The 19,306-nt window shown below is 42.9% G+C and overlaps 1 protein-coding gene across 5 annotated transcripts in view; it reads left to right on the top strand.

Annotated features, from left to right (window-relative positions):
- Positions 1 to 19,306, top strand: part of magi3b (membrane associated guanylate kinase, WW and PDZ domain containing 3b) — a 227,615-nt gene that overhangs the window by 114,947 nt on the left and 93,362 nt on the right. For all 5 annotated transcript variants that reach the window (XM_079509239.1, XM_079509238.1, XM_079509237.1 and 2 more), the window contains exons 2-3: positions 4,866 to 4,982; positions 18,066 to 18,185. In XM_079509239.1, coding sequence (XP_079365365.1) covers positions 4,866 to 4,982; positions 18,066 to 18,185 — 237 coding nt within the window. The remainder of the gene's footprint in view (positions 1 to 4,865; positions 4,983 to 18,065; positions 18,186 to 19,306) is intronic.

Raw genomic sequence — 19,306 nt, 5'->3', positions numbered from 1 at the left:
AAACACGAACATTGCGCGAACGACTGCGTCGACACCTGGCGTGGAACAAACGGGACGAACCGAGGCGCATATATGGATAAGAACAACAACACCAACACTACACGCACACGAGCGCACGCGCTACAACACAAAACAGCTGCATACAACGCGTGTCACTGTGGACTTCTGTATCGCAACGCGGGGCAACGCAACTCTGGAATTCTAGTATATATATATATAATGTCAGTCTCACAACAGTAATCCATCTACTGTAATTGTATTCTGTAGTGTACATCCCAGTAGTCCATGTGCAAGTGTGGCAGAGTCAAGCAGGAGCCGGTAATCCCAGAGAACACAAACAGTGCAGGTCTTAAGTTCTCATTCGGGGTCCAGCTAATTTTTTCAGGAAATGAAAAAACAAAATATCAATTTTTCAAGAAAACCTTATATTTTTTTAAACGAAGCAATACTGCCTCATCAAAGTTGGTATTGTGACTATTTATATTGTCAGTTCCTTGCATGTGTCATTATTATAACACGTCTTTGTAGGTCCTACTGCTGCAGCCATGCTGCTCTGCCTACAACGGGGGAGAGGGGGTGGAGTTAGTTGCTTTTACAGACAGTTTGAGGATCCAATGGAGTTCAGAGGTTTCTTCAGAAGCACTTTTTATTACTTTTCATTGGTTCAATATCAAACAGACGTGAAGGGTGTTCAATAGAGTTGATTATAGACAAAAACATCTAAAACCTCAAATATGAAGTTAAGTGGTATCCTCCTGGCAGCGACGAAAACATGTACATTCTGTGCAAAACATTGGGGAATGCCTGCATAAATGCATATTCTCTTTGTTGACCAGTCTTGGTCGTCTTTAGGGTTTAAAAAACCATTCCCTAAGCATTCCCTAACCATTCCCCATCCTCTACCTATTTGGATAAATCTCTGCTGCATGATTCACTTAAAAATGTAATGTAAATGGGGTGACAGGCAGCAATTGCCTCGATACACTTGGACAGTCTGTTCCAATAATAATAGCAGGCTTTTCAATGTGTGAACTTTATTGCACAACAGACTGTTCAAGCAGGAACAGCACATGTTGCCTTATAAGGTGTTTCAGCATTGTTAGAATATGTTTGAATAGGGAAGAAAGACAGAAAAAGACAGGGTGTGATGCTAAATATATCTGTTATTCTACACGTGACCAATCTGCCAGATTTAAAGTCTACTTTATTATCACATGACAAGTTTACAGGTAAAAATAAAAAGTGTGTTTGGAATTTTTTCACACACGCACCCAACATTTTGTAGTTTGAAGAAATAATAGGGTGAAATAATAGAGGAAAGAAGCTAGAAAAACAAAGTCAGATAGAAAATATCAAATACACAAGGTGTATGTTTAAAATAGTACTACAATGAGGCTGAAATGTTGAGGTATAGAAACATTTGCAGTAGCTAAATATAGCAGCAGATATAGAATCACATCACAGTCTCTTGTCCGTGGTTGAAATGGCAGTAGAATGCAGTGGGTAATTGCGGCCGATATAATAGCAGCAGAGAATCATAATCTCATGTGCAGGTGAGGCATCACTTAGCAACGATTGGCAGACATGCCTGTGCAGCAGCAGTGCAATCAAAGTCAAAGATAATGTCTGCGTGACCGGCGGCCTTCAACGTTTTTCAGGCCAATGACCTCTTGCTAAGATGTCATCTCTGAAGCACGGACCCCCACTACATATTGGATTCATGTTAAATGTGTGTTTTGTTTCCAGACATGAGCTTTGCTCTTGTATTCCACCACCAGCTTATCCTTGTATTGGTTTTGTTGATGTTGAGAGCAAGGTTGTTCTCCTGACACCTTTCAGATATGCAATGCGATAGTTGTACTGTATGTATCTTCCCCCGCAACTCCAGTACTAGTAAGCTAGAGACAGCAGTAACAACATTTACAAGGTGAGGTAAGCTCTCTATAATACAGCGGGAGAGACAGGGTCATGGTTTGTCTCATACAAGTTAAACTCTACTATTGGCCTGTTACACTTAAAGGAGTAGTGAAATGAAAAATAAGTTTGTCACCCGTTTAGATCATATGGTCATACCTAACAATGGATGCCAAAAAAATTGGAAAATTCTCATTGTGTCTGTTTTTATATCAAAAGTCCATAAAAATAATAATTTAATTACTTCCTTAAAGCGAAAACGTGCTGCGTGATGACGTGTAGAGCTACACATCAATAAAAGCCAATAAAAATGATGCTCACCCGTCTGAGGCTGAAACTTCAAAATAAAATGCCCAAAAAATCCATTTCACCACACCTTTAAACCCACTGTATATGTTTTTTTCCCTTTTTATCTCCTCTATGATGATTTCCTGTTTTTGGCTATATAGAAGTGTACGTATATTCGTACGTTCTAAATTTTTTTATTAATTGAAATTGGTGGGCCCTATTGTAAACAAGTGTAATGCTTTATGGTGTCATCCACTCACCAGTTAACAGTTTTTGTATTGAGTTGTACTTGAAATATCAAACCCTTACCGATCTGGCTTCAGCCTGAGGCATCAGTGTTGTACGTGGCAGGCTCTGCAAAAAAGTTTAGTGCATCCTAAACTAAGAAACACTGTGTTGTAAATTTGGCTCAATTGTTTCACAATAATGCTCTCTCTGTATGGAGGGATTGATTGATTGATTGAAGAATTTATTAACAGTTTGCAGAATTACAGTACATTTCAAGCACAAACTCAATACAAAGGCTGTTAACTGTGAGTGGACGACCCAATTAAGCATTACACTTGTTTCCAATAGGGTCCACCATGTTCAAATCATCAAAACATTTAGAGACGTACAAATAGACACTTCTATAGACAGAACAGGAATTCATCATAAAGGAGGTAAAAAGGGAAAAGAAACATATACAGTGAGGGGAAAAAAAGGGGGATTCACGTTCAGCTCCGTTAATTTGTTTGTTTTCCTTGGAGGAGCTGCGTTGGGTCCACAAGTCGGCTCCGTGGCCGTACCTTGAGTTGGCTGTGTGGCCGTGACCGTCTCTTGTGTTGTCCTTGCGTTGGGTCCCCAAGTCGGCTCAGTGGCCATACCTTGAGTTGGCTGTGTGGCCGCGACCGTCTCTTGTGTTGTCCTTGCGTTCGTGTTTGAGGGATTCCGATTTTACAGGGGCCAGTTTCGAATTGCAGCCGTCCGTAGGTGCCCTTTGAGAGCGGTTTTGAAAGAGTCAAGGGATTCGCATGTCTTAATGACAGTTGGTAGGGCGTTCCACATTTTGGTGGCATAGGAGCGAAAATAATTTAGTCCCTTGTTTGTGCCGAATCTGGGTTGTACATGGTTCGTTGCACTCCCACTGGTGTTGTGGGTGTGGACTTCGTTAACATTAAGGAAGTATCTAGACAGGTACATGGGTATCTTGGTGGTGTATCGAATCTTGTGGACCAGACCCATTGCAAGATGCTGTACTCTGTCGTCGACCCTAAGCCATTTCAGCCTGTCGAAGTGGGCAGGGGTGAGGTGGGTTCGGGGGGCTAGGTCAAGTAGGAGCCTGACCAGTTTGTTTTGGGAAGTCTGGAGCCTGGTTTTAAGGGCCTTTGAGGTGCTGTGGTACCAGGAGGTGCATGCATAGTCAAAGAAACCCTGTACAAGGGCTCCTGTTAAGGTCTTCAAGGTGTTTTTGTTGACCAGTGAGGAGATCCTGTAAAGGAATCTTGTTCTATGGTTGACCTTTTTGATTACGTTGGTGGCTATTTTATCACCGGAAAGATTAGCCTCCAGGATGGAACCTAGGTAGGTAATTTCATCTTTACGTGTGGTAGAGTGTGGCTGGTCCTTTTCCTCTAAAGCCATGCTGTCCAATATTGAACAACGGCCGATTGTTAATTGGTGCCTGTCCTATTCGGTTCACTCATTGGAGAGAGAAAGTTGTTCATACTGATGACAATGACTTGTGTTACTTTCAGGATTTATCTAATTCATTTTAATTACAACGTTCCTCCTTTACAATTAAGATTAAGGCTAATGGATTTCTATGGCAGAATCCTCTCTCACTACATCCATTTTATAAAATTCTGTACCAGAGGCACAAATAGCTTCATGGAGGGCTGATTCTGATATTCTGGACCTGGACAGCTTTTGATTTACATGGTACAACTTATTACTGAGATATTGACATACAGAAATCTTGATCACCAGCATTATTACTGTACAATATAATGTTCCACATACTTGTGTATTTGACAACCAGGAAGCTCTATTCAATGAAAGCTGAACTACAGCATGAAGGATGTTGGTACTTTTTTACATAATATTTTTCGGGCTACAACTACTGTTTTCTTAGTGATTACACATTTTAATTGAAAATGTTCCTCCAATAGCAATTATTTTATTGAGGGGGCACTCCTATGCCGAGCTTTCCGTGTTTGTGTAAACACAAACATTGAAGACAAAAGTGAGGACAGAAAAGTGAAGACGCAATTTGTGATTGGCCGGAATGACATTTGTGAGGATTTGATTGGCTGAGCACTGACTGACTGTATATGATGTACGATGATAAGAGTGCCCCTCACTTCACACGGGTGTGATTTTTCAATTAAATTGATTAGTTAATTGTTGCACCCCTACTACTAGCCTCTGGAACCCATGCATTAATTTTTGTTACACCCCTTCTGCTTTCCAGTAGCCATACTCTGGGAGATGGTTTATTTGAACCTAGATGAAATGAGGGCAAATGAGGCCGGGCCTCATTAAAATGATGTGTTTGAGATGTAGAGGTTTTTACTTCCTCCTTTTCTATATCATTATTTTCCTTAAGAACACTTATTTCATGACTTTTTTTTTTTGGTTTGTTTTCCCGATGCTAAACTTTCTTTCTGCCTCTGTCGTCTCAGGTAAGGTACTGAACTCGGACCTGCGCCACTACCTCAGCCTGCAGTTCCAGAAGGGCTCCCTGGACCACAAACTCCAGCAGATCATCCGCGACAACCTTTACTTGCGCACCATCCCCTGTAAGTAATATGTCCTTATAGTGATTCTCCACCTACTGTATGTGGGGCTGGGGCCCACTGGCCATTTGTGGTCAGATCGGTGGGCCACTTTTGAGAGTTTCAAGTGGGCCCTCTTGTCCACAAAAGGTTGAGATGCACTGGCTCCTACAACACTGTTTCACCTCACATGTTCAGTTCAGTTTAACCAGTCAGACCACGTCATGTTCACAATACTGTGAAATAGACACCTTTATTACATTACACTCTATAAGTGTGTAGCATGATATGATATGACATTGTATCTCGCTCTCTCTCTCTCACGCACGCACGCACGCACGCACGCACGCATGCACGCACACACCACACACACACACACCACACAAACCCACACACTAGTACATTGCCATGGCAACACATCCAAGGACATCCTGCTAACCCCCATCTTTTTACTTATTTACTTTGGCGTTATATCATCTCTATGATCAAAGTCATATTCTTTCAGTAAATAAGCCTGCATTCCTCTCCCTTGCTATCTGCAGTTCTCCCGAGTTGGTCTCTGTCTCTTCTTGTCATGCTGTGCCTTTGTCACAAAAAAGCAGCAAGGTTCTGTAGAGTTCTTGAATAGAAAAGTGACTAAAATGTTGTCAGCAATCAAAATACACACAAAAACGCAGTAATTATATAATAATTAATCAGAGAGCAGTGAAATAAATTCTGCCAATGTTTATTCACCTTTCTGTTTCAAATGCAGTGTACTTGGACGTCAAGTAAACTGTGTGTGCGATTGTGTGATTTTGTAAAAGTTTTAAGAAACATTTATAATTTCTTGAATTTACATTTGACTAGCTAGATCTTCTATATTGATTTGTTGGTTCACTACATGATGAATGACCATCCGACAGAGTGGCTTACACTCACATGGTGCCTGAGCAATGGATCACTCAAGTAATTGCTCTATGATAAATAGAGTAGGATTGCTCCCCCATGATCACCCCCCATGTACAGTATTTGTACGTACAGCTGAGCTGATGACGTCACTGGGCTGGCCATCTCACTGGCCTGTTTAATTTCTGTCTAAAAAGCATACTGTTAAAAGCACTTATGGGCTGTTAGGGGCAACATGGCAAACAGCAGGTGGCAGCTGAACCACATTAGTAGAGGACATGGTGTACGTAACAAATTAATTACTGTATGAAGGCACTGTGCTGTCGACACATGTATTCCGATATTTACCGTGCCCGTATTCACGAGCGGGGACCTATTAATAAAGAGTGGGGGGCATAATTGAGCGTAGTCAAGGCTTTAGCCCCATGTGGAGCTACTGCTCCAGTCCTGCAGGCTATGTCAGACTGTTAGGCGCGGCACTGTCACCACCATCTCTCTCTCTCTCTCTCTCTGTCTTTGCCTACAGTCCCAAGGGACTGTAAGTTGTTTTGTCGACAAGGGAATTGCAAGCAGCACCAGTGGTGTGAGTGAGAATTTGCAGGAAGTGAAGAGCTTACCTTTCATGTATGTTTTTATTTGTTTTTGTCTCCACCAGGCTGAAGGCTTGGGGAGAGTATGTTTTGCACTCCGTCCGTCCGTGTGTGTGTGTCCATCTGTGGCCAGCTAATCTCTGGCACCGTTGGCTTGATGTTTGTTGGCCAAACTCTCCACACACACTCCCTGGATGCCAAAGCAGAACCTCTGCCCCTGCTATAGTGCCACCAGGAGGCTTGACAGTACATAGATTTTGTCTGTCTTTCAGATTTTCATACTCCATCCTGATTGGCTAAGATTGGCTTCCAAAGTTCGCAGGAGTGCTCCGTTTTGAACAAAATGCCATGAATCATGTACACATCTTGTGATTTCCATGGAAATCGTGCGTGCGTGCGTGCGTGCGTGCGTGCGTGTCTCTCTCTCTCGTTCTCTCTATTCCCTCCCCTATCCATCCCTCTCTTGTTCCCTTTTACTCACCGGTCTCTCTTTTAAAAAAAATCACACCCGTGTGAACTGAGTGGTGCAACTTAGAGGGCTGCAACGGGCCCGCGGCGGCCGTGGGACCCAGCGTAAATGTTGGCGGCGCGAGCGGTATTAAAATGCCTGCGGGCGGGCACGGGCGGTCAAGAAAAAAACAGCGGGCCCCCGCAAATCCCGCATCCTCCCGCAATTAACCAGATACAGAGCTTATAGCCTACAATTTAACAAAATATAAATGTCTGATGAGAACGTATAATTTCCATGCGCTGGACAAGCACCGTGGAGTCTCACTCTCTCTCCAACAGACATCATCAGGCACGCTCCCAAAGCGAGAAGTGCATGCGTGGATCGAGTTCCTTTTCCACACAACGGACATTTTCGCTTCTAAACCCCTTGTTGCTTTTCCCTGTGTGCGTCAGCGTCACTTCTCTCTCTCTCTCTCCCCACCCAGCATGCATGTGCGCGCTGCTGCGCAATGTCTGTGAGACAATAATAATATATATAGCATAAATAATAGGCCTAATATAACACTTTCTCTCTATCTGTGATCAGCTCCTCACACACATAACTCCTCTATCGTGCATGCACGGCTGCACGCCTGCTCAATCTCTGCAACTGTTTGGGTAAATGTATTTTTTTCCCGATCCCAATTGAAATATTGCTGGTTTAGCGGGACGAAACGATACAATTGCGGGATGGTGCGGGATTAAATGGGACTTCTTTTTTTGTTGCGGGCGGGAGCGGCGGACAGGCGGTCACCGCGGGCGGTCAAAAATAAAATCATTGCGGGCGCGGGCGGGATTGGTCTGAAATTCAACGGGAGCGGGCGGGAACGGGATCAATAAATCACTCCCGCGCAGGGCTCTAGTGCAACTCCCCTCTCCCCCCCCCCCCCCCCCCCCCCCTCTCTCTCTCTCTCTGTCTCTCATTAGCAGGCAACAGTGCAGCACTATCTCTCTTTCTCTGTTTCTGGCACAACAGCGCCAATTTTGCCCCTACTGCTACTCATAGTCACATAGTCACATAGGTTAACACGGACATTGCTGTTCCTTGGAGTGGTTGCACCACTCAAAAGACTTCTCAACTATATAGTTTCTAGGGGGATCCATTCGTTGGCAGATCCATTACTCATACTGGGAAGAATAATGATAACGTTATTGAACACCAATCCCATCAATGGAACTTTGACTGCATTGGAGAATTGACTTTGAGGAATTAGAATTAGAATTAGAATTCTGTTCCAAGCAAAAGGTCCACCCCACCCCCCCTATCCTTCTCTGTTATAATAGCCTACGTGTAGCATGCCCTGTACAAGTATGTTAGTTTGTACAGCACAGGTAACTCCGTCCTACAGTAACTACCTATAGCTCCCTGCAGAGCTTTCTGTTCCCTGGCGTACAGTGGCAGTGACGGTGGCTTGGCATTAAGTAAGTACCATTCATCAGCAACAGCCAGTGGGTTTCACCACATGAGCCTGAATCTCTAATCCCCTGCTTGAATTATTGTACGTCCTAATGACTGAGAGACCCGAGCCTCGCCACTGACAGCACCTCTATCATTCAGTCGGCCCCTTTCCATCCCTCCAGCCTTCAGTCTCTCCATATGTGCCTCTCCATCTCTCATTAATTCGTTCTCTCTCCCTCTCCCCCTCCCTCTCTGTCTCTCTCCCTCTTACTCTTTCAATTACCTTTGACTCAGCATTTTTTCATTTTTGTTTACTATATTTGTCTACTAACTGCTTAAATCACTTAATTGCCCAATTATTGTCCAAAGCAAGAGTAGAAGCTAGTGTATTTCTACTAACTATGTTTTAGTCAGCAAACAACGGAGCAAATGACACACTTTCGGTTTATTTGTTAAATTAACATTCTTTTCCAGACCCACAGAATGTGTTTTTTTGTTTTTTTTGCATACCTCTGCTTAATCTATCCTGGAAATGTGAGCAATGCTCACGCAAACAGTGGCAGGATTTCCAGATGTGCTTTGTGTCTGACTGTGTACCAATGGCCTACTTTCCCTGACTTCTGCCTGCACTCCTGTCACTCACATGCAGCTGCTGTTCATTGTTGTGTCCTAATAACAGCATGTTTCTTGTTTTTTAACTCTTAATCCGCCGCCTGCATACTGCCAGGGTTTTCGCGCGTAACACTTACTTTGAAGAGCCAAATATCCGTAATCGCATGTTACAGTTACAAACTGCTGTGTGTGGTGTCTTGACCGGTTGTTGTTCTCTCGGTCGGTGGTGGAAAAACCCGACCGCGAGTATCACAGCGCCTGCTACAGGCCGTTGAAAACGCTTGTCTGGGCCAGAGAAACGCCCCCTCAATGTCGTTTCTGAGATACAGGGCTTTGCATGCAGGGCTTAGAATGGAAGTGGATGCACGTGCATTTTCAAAATGGCCACGGCCACTGTCCTACTTGATGTTGTTGTGTTAGCGATCGGTGGCTAACGATACAATCTGATCAAAACATGTATTAAAGAATGTAAACTCTGGAACACGAGAGTCTCGTGTTTGGCGGGCTAGGGTACTAATTTAACCCTCTGTGTTCCTCGTTTCTGGCGGGCTCCGTGTTACGTTTTTCTGTCTCTGTGCGAGATTGGGTTGGGCAATTATTAGGAAATATGATATTTAGGAACCAATAACTGACTTAATTTTACTCATGTAGGTTAATCGATTAATCGAGGAGCCGGTTTTGTCGATCGACACAAAACAATATAGACAATAATAGATTTTTTTATAATAAACTAAATAGAGTAGATTAGTCTGATTAACCACAAAATTGTGAAAATAGGCAATCTACAAGCTCATAACATGTCACATCGCAATGCGTTGTGAGCTTGTACACTGCTATTTTCACTATTAAAGAAGACCACAGCCACCATGCAGTTTCCATAACAGAGGCGTATTGCTATGCTCTCAGACACATTAGTATCATTGCATTGCATTGCACAAAATCATTGGTTCAAAAGTCAAAACTGGGAAATCGGCTCTGTGTCTCAAGGTTTTCAGGTGGCATACCCGTTTTCCTGTTCCAAGTATATTTTCCAACCTTTGATTGGCTCAGCAACAGGTTTGGACTGGAAAAGCGTGTTATAGACTAGTGTTTCCAATTAAAACCTGCTGCCAAGTCAAACAAAGCTACCGTATGAGAAAATGAACCGAAACAGGAAATGCCATGTTCTGTAAACTACACTTTTGCACAGAGTCGATAGAGAGGAACGGGAGAGAACTAGAAAGGTGCATGAATTCCTGCTGCAGGCTATGATGCCAGTCATCTATGACATGCTATGATGTCAGTAGTCAGGAAGCGTTGTATTTGGGAAAAGTTGATATGAAAGTTAAATATTGAAACAACAAGAACTTGTGTTAAAATAATACACGCACACCGTTCTCAATGAAGCAGTTGATTTCACATATTGCATCCGTATACCGTATATGCTACAAAAACTGTGGGAGTATAGCACAGCAAGGGAGGGAGAGAAATGGTTAATACAGGAACAGTGGGATACAATTACCACTAAAATAGAGAGAAATACATTTTAACAAGATGGAGATAGATAGAGATACATGGAAGTTGTTAATTTATCCATTTGTAAGAGTCAGTTAAATTAACAATGAGGATTTTAAGAGAGAGAGAGAGAGAGAGCACGGTAGAGAGAGAGGCTTTGTGTGTGTGTGTGTGTGTGTGTGTGTGTGTGTGTGTGTGTGTGTGTGTGTGTGTGTGTGTGTGTGTGTGTGTGTGTGTGTGTGTGTGTGTGTGTGTGTGTGTGTGTGTGTGTGTGTGTGTGTGTGTGTGTGTGTGTGTGTGTGTGTGTGTGTGTGTGTGTGTGTGTGTGTGTGTGTGTGTGTGTGTGTGTGTGTGTGCGTGTGTGCGTGTGTGTGTGGTAATCCCTGGATTTTGTCCAGTGGTGTTGGACAGCCTCCCTGTCCCCTGGACGCTCTTAAGAAGACAAAAGCAGAGAGATGTTTGTGAGAGGAGGGAGGGTCTGCATGGGGTCACAGACCTAGGATGACTCTCCTCCCCTGGCTCAGAACAAGTCACACCAGTGCTGTGAGAAAGGTCTAGGTTCGACCAGGACCTGCACTGTGAAATCCTCAGTGTGAAGGCTGAAGGCTGATACGGTACATGTATGTGCGTGTTGGCAGATCGTCTATTTTCAACACATGACACTGACTCACTCAAGTATAAATGAGGCTGTAATTTAAAGCTGCAGAGCAAATTTCTACTGCTCAGTCCAGAGGCGATCAGTGCATGGTTCGCTTGTGAGCTTCAGCATCAACCAGCGGGTGTCCGTCCTGACACCGGGGTCTAAATCTTTCAATGGAAGAGTAATTTAGACCCACTGCAGATGTGCCAGTTATATTTGTATTCATCTTACAATAAATGCACCACGACTCTGTACATGCGTGTACAGTGCAGTACAAGTCAGTACATGTGCGTGTACGTCTGTAATCCACGTAACTCGAGAACCGTTTGCCCCACTGACTTCATATTTGACACGCGCGTTCCACACCCCTACAGGGAGTGCAGTGCCCGGCCTTGAGCCGGTCGGATGCATGGTTGTCCAGAACCACAAAAGGCTCTGGTCAGGCACTGCCAGTGAACCTAATGAGCCTAAGTCCCCTCACCTGTAGAATTCCCATCCTCTGCCTCAGCCAGTTGATTGCAATGGCAACCCCACACCTGCCATTTGATTACTTAACCAGTCCAGTTTGCACTCTTCAGACACAGGCAGACAGACAGATACAGAGATCTCCATTATATGGGCACAGCCGCACAACAGAACATACATACGGTTAAACCAGGTGCTATGATAATGGGTATTGCATACTACAGTAGGTTCCCAACTTGCATCGTTCCCAAGTAGGCCAGTGGCCGACGGGCACAGGTCTAGTTGAAATAAGTTCCGAATTGCAGCTATAACTCAGAGTGCCCAAATGGAACCATAAGGGTTACATCTGTACACTATTATGTTAAATTAACATCCATACATGCTTTTACAGTGTATGCAAATATTCAACTATTCAACTTAATTGTCTTAAATAAAAAACATTTGATAACAAAAAGCGGAAGGCTGTCAAACACAGGATCTTTTTTCAGAATTAGACGGGATGATTTAGATCGGGAGTTATTAAGATTTTCGTTTTCGTCAGCTAAACAGGCAGGGGAGATTTTCGATGACGTGTCACTTTTTGACACGTCATCGGATCGGGCAACAAACGCTCCAAGGCTCTAGAGCGATGCGAACGGTTTTGTTTTCATTAATCTCCGTCCTGTTTATCAATCTCTGTGTTGGGCACTTGACCATGAACTTGGACGGAGAACTCCGCCCTGGGCCTCCAAGGTGTATGGCAACTGTTTCATACAACTTAAGTTAAAAAAATCTGAACTATCCCTTTAAAGTCAATATGAATACTGTAAATATGAATGCTGTATCATTCAAGCAAAGACGCTGCTGAATAAAAATCATATGAAAACCAAAATGAAATAGAAAAGCTGCAACCCTCAAGTCCCTACTTAGAATAAAAGGCAAAAGAACAAATGGAATAAAGAGCTTGTTTTAAATTATTTCTGATAAATGGTTAATATTTAATCACTATTACATAATTATGCTAGTTTCTAAATGCCACATACTGTGGCATGCTAAACTACATAATTTTTTTCAAATCAATACTTGACTAAAAAGTAGAACAATATTGTATGACTACGGTAGCTGAGTGTTGACCTTCGACTGTGACATACTAAACATATTGTTCAACTTACAAGATGGTAGTAGTAATGGTGCTAAATTGATATAATAATAAATAATAAATGTTACATAATCCCAACCAAAGTCTTAGGGTGCATTTGGAAAATACGCACTGGTGTGCCCTTTTGTTGTTTTGTTTATTCAGTGCACTTGTCGTTTGAAAATCTAGTGCGCTGCGACCCGGGTGTGCTGAGTGCCCGCACTTTTGTTACCTTATTTTCCAAGATTGATTATGCATCCTTTTTTTATGTTTTTATCCCACGATTTTTCACCCAGTGTCAATTATCTAATGTAATCCTGGGCGCTACACTTCCTCTGCCAACCTGGGGGGGCAGCTGACTGACCTCATGCTTCCTTCTATGCATGAGGAGTCCAAGCTGCTTCTTTTCCCCGGCTTTCCCCGGAGTTAACCCGGCTGGACGTAGCGCGTGAAGGAACACGTTATTCCGACCAGTTCCTTTCCCCTCCATCAGGCGCCCCGGCTGGCCAGGGGGAGGTGGTTTAGAGACCAGGATTACTGCATGTTTTTTTGTGAGGGTACCTACCCTAGGGGACACAGGGAGAACATGCAAACTCCACACAGAAAGGCCCTTTCGCCAACACCGCCTCGGGTATGGGCACTGATTACGCGGAGGAGGGAGCATGCCCCCAGTGCCCACAGCGTCCCCAGCAGGAATCGAACCCGACAGCACTACCGACTGTGCATCCTTAATCCCCCCCAAAATGGTGACTTTGCATGTGCACCATTAGCAGTTTGTTCTGCAGCATACATTGTTAAATCCTCAAGATGCATGATATTTGGCTCTGTCATTGTTGATTTAGCTTCAGAAACCCAGGTGTTTTTATTTTGAGGAAGAGAATAGTGTTGATTTAACAGAAGAGAGTACGAATGGAACGGGTCCTCCAGGCCCTTTTGTTGTTTTGTTTGTTCAGTGCACTTGTCGTTTGAAAATCTAGTGCGCTGCGACCCGGGTGTGCTGAGTGCCCGCACTGACCTACCCTACTCAGAAGTTGGGGTTGTTCAGCGCGAGTGCGTCACCGCGGTGTCTCGAGCATTCCCTGGGGGTGAAAGCTAAGCTAGCTAAGGCAAGCATTTAGTACATCACCATACAAGTGTTCATCATTTACCTTGGCCCATGTTTTAACTGGTTGTTTGTAAATAAGCCACACTTTGTGCACTCTGTGACGTGCCAAGCGCACGGTGCGCATATCTGAACGCACCCTTAGTAGAGTACCGAAGTTCTGACCAGACCCACACTACCCCTGAGTTTTTTATATTGGATTTGAATTTTAGATCTCGTCAAAGAACTGTGCGCCAAAATTAAACTTCCATATTGTATGGAAATGCAGTAGGTGCCACTGCAAAACATCATGGTAACTAGAACGGAGTCTCAGTGAGAGCAAATCTCCACCAGGAGGCATATTTGAATAATAACACACTGTCTGGCACATTGGAAGTGTTAAATACTACAGTATGTTGGTGTTAACCACTTAAACCCTACACTGAACAGCCAACACTACGCTAAATAGTCAATAATAGACACAGTATACAAGCTCACACTGTGTCGCAACGCAATGCAGCATGACTTTTGTTGAATCTTCCTCCAGGCCAGAATAGCTATGGGTCAGGTTCAAAATGTGTACACTCTGAGTTAAATTAACAATAAGGATTTGACTGTCTCTCTATCTCTGTTTACTCTGCTTACACGTGCACAGGTGCAATTTCTCTACTTGGATACAAAAATGTGTACAGTACCTGAAGAAGACCTCCTAGGTCGAAACGTTGGTTTCTTAATAAATATACAGCATCGTGGCTACGAGTGTGCGACCTTTTTCTTATTTTTACTTGTTTACTGCCTTAGGTCAGCACCTCACTAGCCTCGGAAACCCAGACGTTTTTATTTCCAGGGAGAAAAAAAAAGTCTGCGTCCGAGTCCACTTCAATTCGGCATAGAGTAGCACAAACATCACTCACTCTCTGCTGATTTCTGATCGTCTGCACCTTTGTTAAATTGACACACACACATACACATATACACACACACATTAATCAGTCTCATGTCTAGCAGCTGCGCATAGTTTCTGCCGGCGGATCCTGCCGGGAGCTGCCTATGCCATAAAAAGCATAGGTGAGTTCCAGGCTAGCACCTCACCAACACTGGTGTGTGCCTTTCCTGTTTTGTCTACAGTACAGTACAGTACAGTACAGTACAGTACAGTACAGTACAGTACAGTACAGTACAGTACAGTACAGTACAGTACAGTACAGTACAGTACAGTACAGTACAGTACAGTACACATTCAATTAAAGCCTGTGCATGCACATACAGTATACAGTATTGCATGCTTGAATATCTATTTAATTTTGATTATACTGTACATTAAAAACATCTTTACAGTCAGGGTATAAAGTTAAAGATGTGAGCAATGGTCAGTAAGCTGTTTTGATATCTCTTCACTTTGCTGCACATTGCTGAGGTGTTTAAAGAACAGAGCTTCTGTCTTTGCTTCAAAGTGTGGTACATGTACTCAAGTACTGTACTTAAGCACAATTTTGAGGTGCTTTTACTTTACTGGTGTATTTCCAATGTATTACTCTACATATTACTCTCCGCCCAAAGTAACTTGCACTACTTGTTTTGTTACCTTATTTTCCAAGATTGATTATGCATCCTTATTCCTTAATCCCCAAAATGGTGACTTTGCATGTGCACCATTAGCAGTTTGTTCTGCAGCCTACATTGTTAAATCCTCAAGATGCATGATATTTGGCTCTGTCATTGTTGATTTAGCCTTGATTTTTGTTTTTATTTCGAGAGAATAGTGTTGATTTAACAGAAGAGAGTACGAATGGCACGGGTCCTCCAGGCTACGGGACAGAAACCGTTCAATGGAATGCACGTACCTCCAGAGTATGGGAACTGAAATTATGTTGCATAGGGTGCTCACTTCTCAGGTGGTGCAGTGGTAAAAGTACCAGCCCACCACAGTATAGACTAGAGTCTTACTCTAGGGGTTTAAATCCACTGCGGTGCATCGATCCGACTTGTCGATCGTACAAATACAATTGGCCTGTTTGGGGAAGGGAAGCCGAGCTGGGAGGATGATCTTTATCATTGCACCAATCGGCTGGGGTGGTTAGTGGGGAATGTTGAATGGGAGGAGTAGAACAGTAGCTCTACGTCCTTTGAAAGGCATAGCTATGGGATAACAGTTGGCTATGCACAGAGAGTGACAGATAAATAGATACAAATCACTGTACTGTACTTGAACATGAGCTAAAGTAACAGTTGGTAAATGGACCCATTTGAATCCACTTTTACACCGTCATGAGACAGAGTTGAATTAACACTGTGGATGTTGGTGGTTACCGGTTAGTATAGAATAACTTGACTACATATCCATGCACCTAAAGCCAAACCTCATTTGTAGTGCCAACATGAAGTTACACAGAAAGTATCAATTCCTCTTGAACTATATCAAGTATACTGCATTCATTATTTCTTACAGTCAATCACAATAGCTTGTGCAAATAGATACACAAATTCACATGTCACATGTGTTATCATGTATATACTGTAAGTATAAGTATGGTTTTTCATCACTACCACATTTAAACACTGGACTAACCACTTCAACTTCAAAGAACTTTATTTTTCCTTTCAGAAACTTCTTTTGTGCAGTGGTAAAGACAACAAGAAATCACAGTACACATGTCACAAACACAGTTACTATATAAAAGATCATAAAAACGACTTTTTAAGAGAGACTATAGCATAATATATTAAAAATCTGTTCTATAAGTACTAATAATTAAAAAATTAAACCCCCCTTTCAGCCTAGGCGTTCAAGAGTCTGATGGAGGTGTTATTTGGTGAATAACATTGATTTTGCATTCAAACAGAATGCAACAGAATCTCCCTCATATCCACAGCCCTTGTTGTTTAATTCGTTACAGGCTTTCCCCGACATCAACAATAGGCTAATTGTCTGAAAAGCCTCCTCAACCTAGTTTCCTTTCAACTATCCATCAAATGTTAACTGAAAATATGATAAGAGGTTTTTTTTCCCCCTTCTTCCTAAAAAAATGATATACTGCTTTTTCTCTCTACGGCATTCCTCAAAGCCAGGCTCAGCGTCATTATATTTTCAACAAGCGTACTGCAATAAGAATGGGCTCACGGTTCTGTATGGAAGTGACAGCCCCCGTGACGCTGTTAGGATATAAGTTGACAGGTACATAACGGTGGCCCGAAGTAATTGGACTATAGGGGACATTATACAGCAACCAAAGCCAGCAGCGTCAGCAGGCAGACACGTTGGTAATGAGGAAAATACTGATGCTTAGGCATTCCCACACACAATCACGGTGTCAAATGCTTCTGGTTACGCAAAGCGCAATATCAAGGTGCACCGTGGAAAGCAGACGCTCCTCTTAGGTTCCTTTTTCTCCCTCAGATTGCTTCTATTTTATATTAGTAAAAGGGGTCTCAGGTGTCATCCCAAACCCAATTTAACAGAAACTGTAGCTGTGCTGGCAAAAGAAAAGGAAACGTGTGACTTATAAAGGCCATCGCTCCATCTCAAGGACTAGGCACAAAGCAGATTCAGTGCTCCTCGGCACAGACTCACATGTCTGACACGGCTGAATGTAACTACATTGTGGTATTTTTTTGATTTCTGTGGAACGATTACAATGCGGAACCTAAAACTTTAAAGGAGGTCTAGTGGATTATATGTGTTGATGGCATGGTGGTCTTGGGACCAAATTAAACAAGCCTAGGGCACTCCTATCAGGATATGATTTTTTCTTTTTCTTTTTTTACCATATTTCCAGAGCTTTTCTGCCTTATTTTGGATTGTACAGGGAAGATAGGACAGGAAACAGGGAGAGAGATACAGGGAGTGACACGCATCAGAAAAAGCTGTCGGGCTCGGGAGTTGAACCCGCGGGGCTCGGGAGTTGACTCTTGTCAGGCTGCATTAGAGCCTATATGCGATATGCACCTTAACCACTAGGCACTTGCCGCCCCAGGATATTTTAGGTTTTTTTTCACAGCATGAAACATTGTGGTGACTCAGAATCAATTTGTGTTGATTGGCATTTATTTGCTACACCTTTTCTGGTGTGCTAAAGGAATGCGTGGATCTGACCTACAGCAGTATAATGAATCCTGTCTTATGTTAACACATTTTGTGAGCAGTTTTTCCTCAATTATTGATGCACTCTCACAAACATTGATCACCCTGTTAAACAGGCCTCAACAATGTCCTGTAATGAATGGCTTTGTGGTGAGGAGTTTGAGTCCAAACATTGAAAATAGTCATGCGGTCTTGTATATTATGTTCCTGTGAACCAACCTAGTGTTTTTGTTTTGTTGTGTTTTGGCTAGGCACCACACGGCTGCCTAGAGAGGGGGAGGTGCCAGGAGTGGACTACAACTTCATCAATGTTGGAGACTTCAGGATCCTGGAGGAGAGCGGTCTTCTGCTGGAGAGTGGAACCTACGATGGTGAGCAGATCACCCATTACTGTGGTCGTTAGCCGTTTTCAGCTCTATGTTGCCGCTCCTTTGTGCCCGGCATATTTCTGCTAGGATAATTTGGTGTCAGTCAATGTGTCAGGGAACATTTCAGTTTGCTGGATTAATGGGGAACATCCTGTCGTATTTTTTTGCAACATTGCAATACTCTAGCAGCCCTGCTACTAGAATACTCGTAAGGGCCACACTAGGGAGTAAATCAAGGTCACCCAAGCGTTTTCCAAGCAAGAATTAGCTGAGCATCAGCCGATGTGGGTGAGGTAAGGCTTGTCTATCATATTGTCTCTGTCATGTGGAAACCTTGTATCGGGAATGGAAAGAAAAATAGCAGATCTACAAGCTCACAGTGCGTCACATTGTGGCACGTTGTGAGCTTGTAGATCTTCTATTTTCACTACTTTTGCACCACACTCTTGTACGCCGAAGTAGGGCATTAGGCCTAATCTACGAAAATACTAAAACGTTGAAATATGGGTTTCTGCCCAACAGCAACGATATCGTACTAGAACTAACACTATCCTCTTATTAGTGGAAACTACATTTGTGCTACTTTGGGTAACAGTGTCAGATGAGGTTTTAATCTGTATTTAATAGACATTAATTCGACAATATTACAGGTAAAAAAGGCATTTAATAGATAGTAGATAGCAGATAATAAAAACTCTATGCCCAGATAAACTCCAGTGTCTCTTCTTCAGGATTTCTACCACATATACACAAATATGTTTGGTATGGTGCTATGTTTGGTAGCCTGATTTACGTTCCTTCTGATTTCAGTTCCTTCTATAGTGAGGGTGCACACGGTGACAGCTAGTTCAGTGTGCAATGTGCATTCCCTAAGGCTGAAATAAAAAATGGCATATCACCCTCTTGGTCATTTATCACTTCCCTCATCCAGGGTCAATAAAGACTGGTTATGATACAGTATTATGTGTGGCCATCACAGGGCCATTTTACAGCACAACTCAAAACATGCAGTAATGTTAAAGTACAAGAACAAATCCACTTCATCAAGTCAGCTTTTCTGCTTTACATCCGATAGTAACAGCGAGTGAGATCCCCTTTGGGAAGACACTCCAATCAATCACATT

Source organism: Electrona antarctica (genome assembly GCF_951216825.1).
Source record: "Electrona antarctica genome assembly, chromosome: 9".
Taxonomy (NCBI): Eukaryota; Metazoa; Chordata; class Actinopteri; order Myctophiformes; family Myctophidae; genus Electrona; species Electrona antarctica.
Note: the sequence above shows the minus strand (reverse complement) of the source record. Positions and strands in the feature narration are given on the sequence as shown.